The 16,402-nt window shown below is 44.4% G+C and overlaps 2 protein-coding genes across 3 annotated transcripts; both read left to right on the top strand.

The window, feature by feature from the left end:
* Nucleotides 1-3,891: 3,891 nt before the first annotated feature.
* Nucleotides 3,892-5,655, top strand: hoxa11a (homeobox A11a). 2 transcript variants are annotated; one of them, XM_086193170.1, is made up of 3 exons: nucleotides 3,892-4,568; nucleotides 4,810-4,820; nucleotides 5,354-5,655. In XM_086193170.1, the coding sequence occupies exons 1-3, from the start codon at nucleotides 3,907-3,909 to the stop codon at nucleotides 5,584-5,586; spliced, it is 906 nt and encodes a 301-aa protein (XP_086049296.1). In that variant the 5' UTR covers nucleotides 3,892-3,906; the 3' UTR covers nucleotides 5,587-5,655. The 2 variants fall into 2 exon arrangements, with proteins under 2 accessions (XP_086049296.1, XP_086049297.1); XM_086193171.1 differs by lacking the exon at nucleotides 4,810-4,820 and having other exon boundaries at nucleotides 3,907-4,564.
* A 5,293-nt stretch (nucleotides 5,656-10,948) lies between these two features.
* LOC147240949 (homeobox protein Hox-A10a-like) lies at nucleotides 10,949-13,677 on the top strand. The gene is made up of 2 exons (XM_086192884.1): nucleotides 10,949-12,067; nucleotides 12,655-13,677. Exons 1-2 carry the CDS (start codon nucleotides 11,206-11,208, stop codon nucleotides 12,927-12,929), a joined length of 1,137 nt encoding a protein of 378 aa, XP_086049010.1. The 5' UTR covers nucleotides 10,949-11,205; the 3' UTR covers nucleotides 12,930-13,677.
* The last annotated feature ends 2,725 nt before the right edge of the window (nucleotides 13,678-16,402 follow it).

Below are 16,402 nucleotides of genomic sequence, written 5' to 3'. Positions count from 1 at the left end.
ATCATTCAAGTTCAAAAACGTATTTATTTGGGTCCCATGAATACACCAACAAAAATGGGTAAAAATTACGTTTAATTGGAATCGTGTTTTTTAAGCACCTCCCGCTACTGAAGCTCTATTTACACGCGCTGTCGCTTTGTTTATCCGCATTTTAGCAGGATTACGCAAAGGCAAGCACCCAGGCGATTTCCACGAATTTAGGTTGAAATCTTAGAATGCCAAGAAAGCACGTTTTAGGAATAATCCCCTGAAATTATTAGAACTGATGTCCACTGATGTTTCATGTGATATCTGTGGAAATATTCCACAGATCATGGCGGAGGTCTGGGTGCATTTTATTCTGGTTGTGCGGCCGCTGACCAAATTACGCACAGCAATCCTCTTACTAAATACGAACAAATAGATCTTTTTTTGCCACCTTATATTTAGTGCTGATTAGACGTAAAAGATATACAAAATAAGATGCTCTGTTTGTTTGGTTGCATCTCGTTTTTTATCTTAAAAATGAAAACAAAAAGCTCTGGACTTATTTTTTTTATTTTCTTCCCCCTTTTTTTTAGATTTAACTTCAAGGCGGTGAATGCGCCCATTGAGACTCCTTAACAGCCTGTAGGCCTACCTGACGTGGCGTTAAACTACACTCTCACATCCTTCCCACACTGAATTGTTTACTTGGTGTCTAACAGGGTTTTACAGCGCAAGCTTTAGAGCATTCTTGGCCTGAGTCAAAGCCACTGCTCTGATATCACTGCGTATCCACAGTTCGCCTTCATTTAAAGTCTCATATTTGGCGTTGATATCGCATTATTATGTTAGAAATTGTGCTTAATTAACAGAAAAGCTAGTGTTTATGTGTGTGTGTCCTTGATGTGTTTGCGGGTGTTAATGTAGGTCTGCGTAAACATAGCGAAGGTCAACAGCATAACGTTCACGAATAAATACAGTGGCTCCCTTTGACCTCCGTGTCAAATGTGCTGCGTAGTCACTCGTGGCTCTGTGACCAAACATAAAGTGATCATGTTTAATCTCCTAGAATATAATTCCTCCTTGCTCTAAATCTGAAGAATAGGCTGCTGTGTCTGTATTTGACCTTTCCAAATAACATCTTGAGTGTCGCTTGTCAATGATCCACTACTTGGAGGTTAAATCCTAGTTGACAATAGGTGATATATTTAGCTCTACACCTCTTCTACCTACTCTGAAGTTCATCTGGCTTTTCCTGGGCTTTCAAAGTTCCAGGCTATCAACCCATCTGGTAACCTAAAGCTTGCGTAAATGCTAAAGCAATTAAAGGAACTCCATCCGGGGCATAGTTGGGCCCTTTGCTCTTTGTGACGCTCTCCCTCCCCCGAACTTGAAGTCGACCGTACACAGACAAAGCTTTGGCTTTGGGAGCTTTTACACAGCGCCAGGCTGCAGCTTTGATCGGCCAAACCGCACAAGAAGAATGGTCAGGATCAACGCAAGGACCTCCTTTTAACACAAAACACATTTGACACAAAAGAACAGGTTTATAATAGTAATGGTTGCCTCTATTTTTAGGAGAAAAATTCACAAATGCAAGTGTCAGTGCTGCTTGTTCACTGATAAGAGTGTGTTTATTTGTAAATAAATGTCTTACCTCGGTTGTACTCGGACAAGATGTTTCTGGGTCGTTCCTCAGCTGCTGACTTTGAGTCCGTATAGGTGGTGACTTCCCATCACGCCTGGCCAGTTTTGTGGTGTCTGTCTGGCCGGGGGGTGGGGAGGGGGGCAGCAGAACACTATAGCAGCTATAAAAACGCAGGTCTGTGCAGAGCTGGCTTTGGTTTTCCTGGGCATCCTGTGTTCAATTACAGCTTAAAAGCTTCAGCACAACTCGTAGAATTTGTCTGGATTGACTGAGAGGCGGAGCGTGTGGTCACAAAGACACTCAGTTTCCCCTCAATTTATCCAAATAAAATTGCCTGTGAGTGGGACGATGGAAATCGCGAGAACGTTTTTTTTTCCCTCCCCTCTCTCTTCTCCGTGTGTGTTGATACACTCACAGGGCGTTAGTTAAGCGTCTTAGTATATGTGATATTTTAAGGTTCCGTTTCACATGCGCCACCGGGAGCCCCCTGTATCCAAATGTTGAGATGGCTGTGGGGCCCGGCCAGCCGCGGCGGTCTTAATCCGAGCTCAGGTCTCTCATTCACAGCACATTAGAGTCAAGTTGCAGGCGATCCAAAACTAGCTCCACGGTGGCCTCAGAGCAGAGGGCCGGGGAGTGGGCTCTCTGGCGTGTTTACCAAAATAAAAGAGGAAATTCCTGCATTTCAGCACGTTAGGCTGCTCACGTTCGTGGGTATTTTCTTGCGACTTCTGGGTTCCTGAAAATTAAGATTTTAAAACACATTCCTAAAGGAAGATGTGCTGGCATATTTCTAACCACAACTGTAAAATACATCAGCAGGTTCTCGCAAACCCTGCGCGCCACAATCCGCTTCCCAACCTTTTTTATTTCGACTTTGTGAGTGTGTTGAAGGGATTTACGCATGTGGATGTGCACATAAATGATGGAAATTATCTGCGACAAAACTGTTGGAAATGATTATTCACTAAAACATGAAGATGCTGAGCAGAATTCTGAAGCTGTTTTATCACTGAAGGGAGCACATTTGAACACAGTTTTGCGTAAAACTTAAAGACAGAGCTGTGCGTAAAAGGGAAGCCAAATTCAATTGTGGCGAAATTTGCAGCTGTTAGCGCAACTGTTAATCGTTAATATGAAGCGCAAAAGATCAGTGAGACACATTGGAAAATAAAGAGTTTATTATTCAAGTAGCTAATCACATGGGGCTAGTAATAAAAACGTTTATTTAATTTAAATAAATGATTGCAGCCGCTGTAGACCTACACTACCACTATCGTGCGCATTTGGCTCAATTCTGCCAAATATATCGCGGATTAATATGTTGCTCTGTCTGACAGCAACAGTGTATGTCAACAAAATATACAGATAAACCTTAACATCGCAGTGAAAAACCTCTTTAATTCCCTGTTGAGAATCCACTCACAGCAGGTCCCGTATTTATTTTCTGAACCTTTCAGCTGGATCTTTGTAGGTACTTACACATAGCAGCAGCCAGTTGAAACATTAGCCGCTACTTTGAACATGACCCTGATAACCAAATGCCCACTGAGCCAAATGCTATGTTGTAAAACCACCAAATGATGATGACTAAGACATTTCTAAAAGCAGACTTTGGAGATAAGCCGGCTTCCTCCTTCCACCAATTCAGCTTATCTGTGAACAGTAATTCTGCTTTACCTACTGCTATATATTGTCGGGTGAGGTTCGGACATTGTTTTCATCCTATTTGTTTGCAAAATTTAAACGCAACCGAATATTTAAAAAAAAAAACTTGATTAAAAATACGCACAGGCATTCACCAAGACAGACTATACGTGTGGAATGAGTGTTGAAGCGCGCAAAGCAGCTGGGGAAATTGATATTAATATTTTGGCTGAATCTCAAATTAGCCTAAAATTCGTATTCTGTCTTTAGAGGCACGTAGAAACGCACATGAGGGGGGTGGCTGTCGTTTCCTACACATCTGACTTTGTTGCAATTTGAAGGAATTCATTTTTAGCCTGACGTGATGATAAACAACCAATGTCAAGCTTACGGGACTCACAAATACACACACAAACACACACCCACACACACAGCCTGAAAATCTGTCAATTTCTGCCGCGTGGTCACGTGACCTCCTCCTCTGTGGAGTGGATGGAGATGGCTCTCCACGTCAGCTTACGTCTCCAAATTTCTGCTTAGCGAACCTGCTTCAAAGAGGCAAGAGGCACGGCGCTTCAGAGCCATGTTCAGGGCGGTTATAGAGGAATCGAACCCCAACATAGAGTTGTAGTAGAGGGTGAACGACGATGATGGATTTTGACGAAAGGGTCCCCGTCGGATCGAACATGTATTTGCCCAGTTGCACTTATTACGTGTCGGCGGGGACCGATTTCTCCGGTCTCCCCTCTTTTTTATCCCAGACCCCGTCCACCCGCCCTATGACATACTCCTACTCCTCTAACCTGCCGCAGGTCCAGCCCGTCAGAGAGGTGACGTTCAGGGAATATGCAGCCATTGACGCGTCCGGTAAATGGCCGCACCGGGGGAACTTGCCCCAGTGCTACCCCAGCGCGGAGGACATGGTGCACCGGGACTGTTTGTCGGCGCAAACCGCCGTTGTAGGAGACATGTTCGGTAAAAACAGCCCAGCTGCCGCCGCCGCTTACCACCACCACCATCACCACACCAGCGCCGGCTCGGCTGCCTCCAATTTCTACGGGAACGTGGGCAGAAATGGCGTGCTGCCACAAGCTTTCGACCAGTTTTACGAGACGGCGTACGGGAACGCGTCGGAGAGCTCCTCCACAAATGGCTACTCAGGGGAGAAAACGCTGAGCAAGCAGCCCAGCTCTGCTCCGGAGGACGCACCGTCTTGCCGGGACTCTGAAGCAAAGGAGCCGCGGGATGAGACGAGCAGTCCGGAGTTATCTTCCGGCAACAATGAGGAGAAATCCAGCAACAGCAGTACGTATTAAAGTCAGCACCCTGGTTATGAGAGAAAGTTTGCAATCTTGTGCGGTGCTGTTAAAAATTTTATATGCTGTTTTATAAGCATATAACGTTTATAGAGGGCCAGTAGACCCCCCCACCACCAACAAAACTTTGTTATAAACTGCATGATCACGTGTTCGGAATTGAAATTGGCCGTGGAAGACAACAGGCCAGTGATTTTTCTATAACACTTCCTGACCTTTGAGAGAGCAAAAAAGAAAAGCATCCAGTTATGAATTCCTATATAGACCTGCGTCATTTCCATGTATTACAAACGTGCGTGTTTCACGCTTTCTTAGCGTTAAAGCAGCACTTGCATGTAATGAGGGTGGTGCCTCCTGCTTTAAGGTTTAGCACACACTAGCTGTGGTGTTAAAGCCATCATGGAGCCTAGTGTATGTTGTGTAAGATCAATATTTCCATATGAATTGTCTCATGCAGCACACCCTCCTCATCCAGTTGATTATATTTGAGCTGCTTGTTTTCCCCTACTAGAAAAGGTCAAAGCCAAAGTGTATTGTCTAGTGACCCAGGAGCGATGGGGCTGGTAATCTCTCCAGTGTAATATAATATCATTATATATATGACACTTGGTGTTGAAATGGGAAATATGTTATTAAATCCCCCCATAGATTAAATTCGCCCATGCGTAATCTAGGTAGCATAAATTGGCGTGTGGCGTTGTCATGGCTAATGTGAAGTGTTTATATTTTCTCCCTCTTTATTTATTTATTTATTTACATTTTTTCTTTACCTTTCCAGATGGACAGAGGACCCGCAAGAAAAGGTGCCCTTATTCCAAATATCAGATCAGAGAACTTGAGAGAGAATTCTTTTTCAGCGTGTACATAAACAAGGAGAAACGCCTGCAACTGTCTCGGATGCTCAACCTCACCGACCGGCAAGTCAAGATCTGGTTCCAGAACCGCCGCATGAAGGAGAAGAAACTGAACAGAGATAGATTACAGTATTACACGTCGAATCCGTTGCTTTAGTTGTCAGAACGGCACCGTCGCAACTTTACCGGTCCGGTCCTCATGCTGTTGGACTCGCTGTGCTTACAAATGGGTTGGTGGGAGGGTGGGTGGGGGACTTCTCCGGCTGTGACTCTCCAGTTGTGAACCACAATGGCCGCGACAGTAGCACCAACGCTGCTCAATGGTTAATTTCAAGTTCGAGGACACCAGTTTCATGTCATCTGATCGGCCTAAAGAGTGAGCAAGAATAAAGACAGTTGGCGGACTTCCATTTCGCTCTTCAGACTCTGTTTTTTTGGCAAATGTAGAAACTGAATTTCGTCCTCTGTGTGCTTGCGAAGGCCCATGTTAATATTATTGTGATCCATACGCGGCTTGTTTATTTTTCTCTTAAGGAGGGCAAAATTAGCAGTCTCTAATTGACTGACCCAGTGTATTTTGTAATCAAAAGCTTGATTTTCTTTCCTTCTTTCTGTTTTTAAATTCAGAAAAGAGGTGCATTTAGGATGATGTGACGTAAATAATGGAATCCATACGAATATTGGTGTGACCAAATAATGAGAATGTAATGTGTTTCTGTTTTTGTGTGCTTATTTATTTTGTAGCCACCCGTTTACTTTTCTCTTTTTAATGTCACGGCTAACCAAGTAACTATATAACAGCAGGCAGGCTATTTGGAGTCCGACTTCAATATTTGTCGTCGTTCCCGGAGCCCACAGAGTGAGGGCTGAGTATTTATATATTTTGCGTATATTTCAAAACCCCCTAAAAACCATGTTGCAGTTCTGATTTTGAAGGCCATCCGTCGAGTATTGACAGCGCAGGCCAAAACCAGAGAGATAAGCTGGGATCCCGGTGGAGTGGCACCGGGGAACACGCCCAATAGATTCACACAGGTATAAATCTATATATTATATGTATGTATGTATGTGCAGCAGGCCTCCTCCGGTCTGACACGGATACACATAACAGAATATTTTTTCATGACTCTTGATCCTTTATAGTCTGAGTTTAAAATACAAACTACATTTTCAAGTGTGCTGTCAGGCTGGTCAGGGTCATTGCATTGAATCTACTGCTTGGTATGCCCAAACTATTGTGTATTATACTATATTTCCAAATAAAAGCAATTGAAAAAAAAAGATGAGAAAAAATATTTGTGCTTGTTGTTGTGGGGTTTTTTTTTCGCACGAGTTTTACAAAATAAAAACTAGGTGTGATACATCGTGACGCACCGCAAATGAACACACACTTACCCAGTGCGCACGGTGGGATTGTTCTGATGAGGTGAAACGCGTTTATACAGAGAAAACAATTAGAAATTATTTAAAACAAAACCCAAACAAAAAACACAAGAGCCACTGAATGCGGCAGGTCTGATCACTACAATTAAACGTTGAAACGAATGAAGGCGCACACTCGAGCTTGGCCGTATCAGCGTTTTGTTTACATTGACTTTGTCAGAGAAAATGCAATAAACGAATCTGCAAATTAAATACAAATGTTTGACTGGTTTAAATCATGTTGTCTAATACTCATAAATGTTAAATTATGAGTATTAGACAACATGATTTAAATATAAATGTCAGTTTGTTTTAAACAATGTTGACTAATGCTCATAAAAGTTTAATTGCAGGTTTAGATCCGTAAATACAGTATAAAAAAAAAAAACATTGCAAAGAAATGTCTCATTGTCTGGGGTAGTTTTACTGCAGTATTCGAGGGTGTTGAAACGCTCTGCAGTACTTTACAATACTTTTTTTGTTTTCCGCTTTTGTATTTCATGTACATGATCTATTTACTTCGTGGTTGTACTTGTAGTTATCAGTGTAACAAACATTGAGAATTTCATGTGCACCTTTTCTTTATTTTCTGCAAGTTTCTCTTCCCCATTTCTGCAGCCAAGTGTCATTGAAACTCGAAACATTGTTCCAAGAGCCTTTACGCTTGGCGAGGGTCGCCATATTTGCTGTTGTTATCGCTGTTTATGGCAGCTAGCCGCAGCGCATTGGCGTTCATATATGACAGTCAAAAGAGCCATAAACGCAAGGAGAGAGGCTGAAGTTTATGGTTGCCTCTCTCTGCTTATAGTCCGGCCTTGCCTTGCGCATCCCTTACTGCGCGTTGGAATTCCGTCCCTAATTACGGGACATCCTCCCCGTTGCTGCAGCAACGCGGCCATAAAAGCTGTCTGAGGGTCTGGAACATTTGTACAATTGGAGTGCAGTGCAATAAACCGTCTCAGACCCAAGGTTATTAACTGTGTTACCAAGGAGGCGAGAGCAACGACAGGGAGACGACGGATAGGAAAAAGCTCTGCTTGTTGGCTGCATCGGCTTCATTTGAGAGGCTTTCCCTCGTGTGCTTCATCCACCTCGAATCGGTTTAATGCTGGACTCAGGATTAGACTTGGCTTTACCACCGGGCGGCGCTGTTGGGACCAATGTCACGGCCGTGGATCTTTTCGTCTCCAGGCTCACCTCGAATGCACGCAGGTAATTAGGTGTTGTCAATACAGGCTGGAGCTTGAAGAGTTCGCTCTGCTGCAAGGAAAAACTCCACAGTAGACTCTTGTAGAAGCGGGGCCTGTTAGTGGGTGTTAGTTTGTGGTGGTCACCAGGCCATGCGGAAGAGAAAGCCTTCCTGGGGGCCCTAAAAAGGCAACACATCTGTGCCAAGCCCTCATGCTGCATGTGCTATTCATTTTGCTGAGCTTGAGCTTTTTAAAGGTTGTAGTATAAAGCATGGCGTTTTGTACCAGGAGAGATCTGCCGCCCCAAACTTAAATTATTAAAAAGATGAATGCACACGGAAGCGTGGAATGGCAGTGAACACTAGTGGATACAAAACATTTCAGTTTCAGCTTCAAAGCTCCTAGAGAACAGCAGCTGGCTTGGATGATCATTCATCTTCTTTTCTCCTGCGCTTCCTCCTTAAAGAAAACAAGATTTGACGTCCTTCCAGTACGCATTACTCCCTGGACGTGCCAAGTGTATAAAATCTGTTATTAGCAGAAAACTGATTTGATTGTGATAGAGCAGCAGCCGTGTCTCCTTTCCCTTCCGGTCAGAGACAAAGAGCTGCTGCTGCTGCTGCTGCTGCTGCTGCTGCTGCTGTAGCACCGAGGCTATTCGGTGTCAGTCCAAAGTGGAGAGCGAGAGGCTATTCTGGACCTCGGTGCGTGTGGACCGGCTCTGCCTCTCGTGAAAAATAAATGCTTCCGCTGGATGTAATAAAACGCCGCATTATTGTTCATAGCTGCACTCGGGACGAACATGATCCGGCTCCAAGTGCCTCTTCGGCCACGATTATATGGGCCTGATCAAAGCCAGTGGTCAGAGTAAACTGTTTGGAGGATATAATAGCTGGGCAGCTGTGAAAATGAAGATTTAATAGCTTCAATTAATAACTGTAACACACCGATATCGATAGGCCCTCTCGCCAGGACAACACTATGAAGTGTGCAGGCCAAAACAATTAAAGACATGGCCCCACATAATTAATTGATGTATTTAGTTTCCTTATTGGCTCAAATGTCCCATAAGGAGCGGGCCACTGGTGAGAAGAGTACCCAGGCTTTGCACTCGTTGCTGTTAGTTAGTGTGTATTTAGTAGCCCTGCCATGTAGTGCAATTATTTAATAGTTTTTTGGTGATTTACCTAACCAACCCGCAGCCTTTTAAAATTCCTGCACTGCGGAAAATTCTCCTCAGGGCTCCAGAAATATTTCTCCCTCTCATGTTTGAGTTGATTTATGCTATTTTCCACTCAGATAAACTGCAGCAAAACATGCATTCGTTTAAAAAGTATTTAGATTAGTAGCATTGACAGATGTCCACCGCGGACGCGCTAAATAAAAGCTAGTGTGAGTTTGGAAACCTAAATGGACTCAATTTATGATATTCCCCCCCTCCCAAATGCCTAGTTTTCAGTCCAACAGGCTGCAGGAGAAGCCGGAGGGCGAGCGGCCACCTGGGCCTGGTAATGGCAAAGCTGGGCGAGATTAACTTCAACCTGGAGAGAGCAATAGAGCGCACATGGCCAAGGACACTACGAAATAGAAGGAGAGTTTTATTGTGGGCCTTATTGCCCCAAATTGGGCCGACTGACGTGCATGCGCTTCAGGTCTGCCTGGCTGTGACACCGCGAGACTCTCATAAGATTTTGGCGTCTAAACAAACTTTTATTTTTACTCTTAAATAGGATTTTATATTTTTAAAAAAACCCAGAAAACCTGCTTCGTTTATTTAGTTTTTTTTTAGCCTCTGTGTCTTGTAAACAGCAGCTTCTCTTTTCTAAATGTGGCGCACTCAGGTGCAGAAAACAAATTTGCGCCTTCTAAATGTTTGAAGACATCCAGTGACGCAAGAATTAGTGATACACGTCACATAATTTCTAATGTTTATAGGCAAAAAATATTTCTTTCACATATCATTGGGAATGTGGATCTGTTTTGGCTAGGAGCTTGTATTTGTCATGAATCTGTGGGCAGCAAGCTGGAATTAATGTCTCCATTTCCTCTCGGGAAGATTCTTGCGCTCCAGCACAGAATATTTCTAGAATTTAAGCTTTAACTGACACAATCATTTATTCTTATTTTCTGACTTTTCTATGCGCTGTTATTGTTTCTACTGGTGACAGTGAACTGGTTTGCCGTCGTCTACGCATGCCCACAGCTTTGCCAATATCGAATCCTCATGAGATAAGAAATATATAATTCAAAATAGATACAAGCTCTGAATAAAAAAAAAAGCTTTATTTTTTTTTTACAGAATCCATTTTAAGAGTACTATAAGAAGATTACAAAGTTAACGCGAGACGTCCCAGAAGAAGCTCCCGCTGCAAAAATAAACGAAACATTTTAAGAAAGTATTCTTTGATTTGAGTGCTTTTTAGCCGCAAACAACATTAGTGAAGCACCTTTGCTGAGTGCGGAAGAACTCACGCTGTCTCGTCGCTGGAGGATGCGCCATATAAAACGGCTTTTTGCCCAAAGGCGAATTCTCCTAAAAGACTTTATTACCGCTATGCCCCATGGCTTTGTTATTTTATGTCTTGGTTGGGGAGATTCAGCAGCCCTTTATTTTTATACCTGATTTGCCACCTTGAGATCATAGTAGTATTTTAGTGGGACCAAATAATAATAACAACAACAACAACAACAACAACAAAAAGTTGAATTTCTCGGGTTGTCACCTAGCATCTCGACTAATGTCACTTTTTGCATGCTTTATGAAGCACACGTTGTTATGGTTGCCCCTCTCGTGGAGCTGTGCAACAGCCCGTCATGAGTGACATATTTGACCTTTTCCATTAGTTGTTGGTTTTCTTTTTTAATTTTTGGAAACTTGCATGATTCGATTCCTGTTTTAGTGTATTTTTAAACTTTCTGAGTGGATCCTGGTGGACGCCGGCCCTTTTACGGGGTAATGGTGGTGCATTAAGGGGAGGTGAAGGAGCACACTGATTGCTGCGCTGTCTTCCTCTGCTTCAGCTCCATGATGGATATTGCTCAGGCTTCTACGTAGGCTCAGAGTGGGCGGGACTGCCTGTCCTCCAGCGTTTCCATTGGTTTTACAGTCCACACGGCGGATTGGGGGGTGCGTCTAATCATATCCAGCATGTTTTGCACAAGAAATGTCAGACAGAAGGGGCTATCTTCTCCCTTCGCCAAAATACACCACAATAATGTCATGTTCGGACAGTCCGTCAGGAAATGCGTTTTTAGTGGATTCTCTGATCAGTGGCCGTACCGAGAGCGGTGGAGGTCATTACACTGGGAGCGCGGTGTGCGTGCCTCACAGCGCAGCTACAGAAGTGCCTTACGGACTACACAACTATGGATACTTCCCAGGTGTGGGTAAGCGAAGCGATGTGGGTCCCCAAAACATGGTTAGCGCTTCAGGCGCATACATGTCCAGTATGGAGATGTGGATGGACGCGCAGAGGTCATGTCGAATGGACCAAGAGCGCCCGGTAGGTCCACAGGTCACGCCCTGCTCTTTCCCGCAGAACATTAAAGAAGAGAGCACCTACTGCCTATATGAGCAGTCCAAGTGCCCCAAAGCCTCCACCGCTGAAGATCTCACGTATTCAAGGTTAACGTCAGCCGGTCTCGGCTCTAGCTCTTGTACAGTCACCGATGGCGGTGGCGGGGGCTCAGTGCCTGTGCCGGGCTACTTCCGCTTGTCTCAGACGCACGCACATTCTCATAAACTTTACAACACCAACGGCCCCCAGTCGAACCCTTCCCCTTCTCATTTTGGCCTACACCCCGCCGCTCCTGCCCGCTTCCACACGCCACCAACCTCGACTGCAGCTCCAGCCACGGCGCAGGAAGGGAGGAACACCGAGGAGCCCGTGTCCTCGGGAAACGCAGACTTACAGGCTCGCGCGGCACCGGGGAGCGAGGAGGCACGCGAGTCCTCGGATGCAGAAGGCTCCTCAGCAGAGGAGACCGAGGAACATGACAAAGACAGACCAGCAAAGGACACTAAAGGTAATTCGAGCTGCGCCAACACCTGCCAAATTTGACTTGAGTTCGTAGGAGTAAACACCCTTGGAATTTTTGCGCTTCCCTTTAATTGTGTATAATTATAATGTTACAGGTTTGACTGGTATGAATGGATTACAGTGCTGTGTAACTGCGTAGGTGAGTGCGGCGAGATGATGCGTAGAACTAAAAAAGAGCCAGGCATAACGTGGCAAAGACAGCTAAAGTAGGTTAGGTTTAACTCGGCGGTGTTTCGGTAAATTCTGGGTTTATTGTACAAATACTGTAAACCTTGAACCAATCCCTGCTCAGACTACACGTAGGATTACTACAGGCCTGAAATGTCTGTGCAGTAACGTCTGTGCGTGCAGAATTTTACTCATTCGTTTTTTGGCCTTTAATTTGAATAATTATGGTGTAAAAATATGCTAATATTGTTTTTTTTTAACTCCATAACTTGTGACACACACACACACACACATACACACACACATACACGCACACACACACACACACACACACACACACACACACACACACTCGTGCAGTATATTCCTAACACCATGTTATCTGCCTTCTTATTTTTCTCTCAGGTGACACAAAAAGTGAAAACACGGCCAACTGGTTAACAGCAAAGAGCGGGCGGAAGAAACGGTGTCCATACACCAAACACCAGACACTAGAGCTGGAGAAGGAGTTCCTCTTCAACATGTACCTGACTCGTGAGCGCCGCCTAGAGATCAGTAAAAGCGTCCACCTGACTGACAGACAGGTTAAAATCTGGTTCCAAAACCGCAGGATGAAATTGAAGAAAATGACGCGAGAAAACAGGATCCGAGAGCTCACATCCAACTACGGATTTTCGTGATGAACGAGGTGATCACATCAGAAAAGGAAGAAAAAAAATAGTGAAATCTATGACACCCACCCCATCAACCCCCCCCACCCACCCCCTCTCTCTCCCTCCATCCTCCTCCTCTCTCTCCCCTTCACCGTTGCTTCCCTTCACCACTTCATAATGACTCATTTCACTGTGGGTTTAGTAAACCTTTATTTCCAGACACGCTGTGAGTCGGCGCACCTCTGTCAGCTACTGAGGCGGAACATGCAGAATGATGTGGGTTCTCTGTTTTACGATGTTGTGTTTTTGTATTGTCGACCTGCTTCGGTCACTTTTGTCGTACGGTTGGGTAGATGTCGTCAGTTGAGTAAAATGAATTTCACCCCCCCCCCTCCCCTCCCTTCCCTCTCCAAAAAAAAAAGAGAAAAAAATCTTGGAAGAACCTGTCCACGTATCCCCCCCCCCTCCTCACTTGAAAACACCCCCCTAAATTTACTCCTATTTGATTTACTTTAATTAAATTTGCATGGCATAAGAAAATTCCTTCACCCATTTTATATCACCAGAAGGGAAGAATAATTCACCTTTGACCATTAGATGTAGTAACCCATGATATAGGCCTATTCTATGTATCAGCTAAATGTATAAACGGAGCAACAATCTTTATTGACGTTTACAAGGCAACGGAGGAACTTGCGCAAAGTGAAGGAGCGAGGTTTTTACTGTATATTTCTGTGTACATATGACATTGTGTTTTTGTGTAATGCTTAATAAATTATCAGCTCGCATTATGGAGTAGCTGCTTGTATTTTTGTTGCATTTCGGTTGCATTATAGAGAAGAAAGAGGAGAGGGGGAAAAAAAACAGAGGTCGGGCTTTGTGTCATATTCAGGCTCCATAAAAAAATGGAGAATGTCTTTAGATTCTCACGCGGGTTTAGATTCGTTTTTGTATATGTAGGCATGTGTGTGCGTGTGTTTAAGAGCCGGGAAGGCTAATGGTGATCGGAAATAATTAAGATATTAGCCCGTCTAGCTGCATGCTCAGGCGGCTATTGTAGAGTTTTATGACTGGCTGCTATATGAGGTTTCTCCCTCTCCTCTAAGAGCTGCTTCAGTCGTGGGAGAGCCTTTCAGACGGAGAGGAGGCCCGGCTCGCTGCTACAAATAAAACATACACCTCTGGATCAAACATTACCTTCTTAATTTTTGGGGAATACGATATTTAACATGTGGAGGTTCGGGTAAGTCCTTTCATTATTGTGAATTTGTCCGATTTTTTCTCCTTCTTTTTGTGCGCCTTGCTGCTGCGGCTTCACGAGTACTTTGTAGACAGAAATTATTGTGGACACTTGATGGCTGGAGCGAGGACGGCTGTGCATTAAGACTCGGCCGGTTGTGTTCCACTTGAGGCCCGGATCGACTGTCGAGTGGTTTAGGTAGTTTCATGTTGTTGGGGTCCATTTCTAACTCTGCAACATGAAACTGTCTTAATTGCCCCAGTTCCATACATCGAGAGCAACAGGGAAAAGCAAATAAACGGATTAAAAAAATAAACGTGCAGAGATATTTTAGAAGCACGAGCTGAACCTCCTGCGTACCTCGGGAGGGGAGGGGAGGAGGAGGTGGAGGAGGGGGAGGTGTTGTGTATCCCCCCTACCTGTCTCCTGTAATGTCTCCCTGTTTCTCGACTTGTTGTTGTTGTTTTTTTTTCTTTTCTTCTCCTTCTTTTTTTTTGCAAAGAAGCCCTCGTTGACACGTGCAGGATTCAAACAAAGCTCAGCTGCCTCGTGCGCGGTGGAGTTTGGATTAAAGATAAAACCGTGAGTGTTTTCCGCGAGTAGTAGTGACGCAGACACGCCAGACAAGGCCTCGGTTACGACCACTGCAGTGGAGGGGAAGGGGAAGGTGAATGGGACAACAGCGACCTCCGTGGGCAATGAGACCGGATGCTTCCGCTGCGCAATAGTGGCTGACACAAAAGGAGGGGAAGGGCTTTATGGCGATATTTAGATCCGCCAGACAGGCTGTTATCTGCAGAGGCAAAGGAGGTGAATAGCCCCTGCGGTAAAGTGAGTGAAAAAAACACCCTGATTTAGGTTTACAGCCCGACAGCTATTGGCATAGTGGCGTGTTTTCCTGCTCTGGAAGTGTTTGTCTGTTCGAACTTTTAGTGCACAAAAAGGCGCGCGGCCGCTCCTTTACCGCCTCGGCTCGTTTGATGTTAGCAGGCCAAATAATGTGCACCTTCCAGTAAAGTGACAAGCTGCGACTGCGAGCGTTCAGCGTGGAGCTGCCGCCTGAGCTCCCTCACCTCTGAGAGCTGCGCCGTATCGCATGTGGCCTTGCGGGGTGTTGGCCAAGCCGGCCGTTTATTTGCTGGTAATAAATAAACACACAGCGGAATATGCGAGGAGTCGGTGCTGCGGCTTGGAAGCTGTTGTAGCCTCGGATCAGCGTTTGGCTGCAACCGCCTTTTAAGAAATGCTGCAATAACGCAGACGGTGTAATTCTGACTTCTAGTGCCGCCGGAAACTCCTCACCACACTACTAACGCAAACGTAACACCACTCAAGTTTTTCTTAATTGATTTAAATGTGAACACGGTGCCTCTTTGTTGATTTATTTGTTTCATTTACCTCCAGCACTTTGTAACCTCAACCGCACATTGCAGAATTGCACCGTTGAGCGGGTCGCACCGTCTCTTTCCCCCCCGACCGCCAGCAGCAACATCCAGCATATTTTTAGCTCTATTTAAGTGTAACGTTACACCGAAGCTCGAGCTGCTACCAGACATTAAAGTTAATTTGTTAATGGCGGCGATGAAACCAGCATATAGGCCCGTCCGACGCGATAACAGCGGTGCAGATAATAAACGGGTTTAACGAGACGCTCTTGCAACCTCCGCGGCCGCTCCCCGCTTCCAATTTGAGGTTTGTTAAATATTTCACAAATATGCGTCTGTGACGGTTCAGTCCGGTGGGTCAGATAGAGAATATTTAGTCTTTGTTTATTTAATTTGAATTATTCTCTTCAGTCCATACTAACACACACACACACACGCACGCACACGACTCTCCATTTTTCTATTTTTTTTTTTTTTGCAATAAATTGAAATTTATTTAATTTATTATAAAGATTAATCAAATTGCCACTTCATTGTCAGGTCACGGGCGGGCTCATTGCACTATTAGAATACTTCAATTGTTTTTATTTTATTGCGTGGAATGTTTTTCCTGTAATTTGAGCATTTAAAAACACACATCTGAAAGCACCTAAAGCAAAAAAAAAAAAAATACTCGAATAAAATACAAGCTCCCCCGTGCGTCTAAATAGATATAAAAAAAAGAATATATGTGTTTCTTTGGAAGAAATCCTTCACGTTCGTAATGTTTTGTTGATAAAAAAAAAACCCGTTCATTTAAAAAGAGTCCGTTGTCTCCAGATGTGATCGATGTACAGATTTATACCATAAAATCAGCAAAAAATGGATGTAGAATG

Source organism: Aulostomus chinensis, chromosome 22 (assembly GCF_037954235.1).
Source record: "Aulostomus chinensis isolate RoL2024-O1b breed Wild chromosome 22, RoL_Achi_v1.0, whole genome shotgun sequence".
In the NCBI taxonomy this organism is placed as follows: domain Eukaryota; kingdom Metazoa; phylum Chordata; class Actinopteri; order Syngnathiformes; family Aulostomidae; genus Aulostomus; species Aulostomus chinensis.
This window is presented reverse-complemented; position numbering and strand designations above follow the sequence as displayed.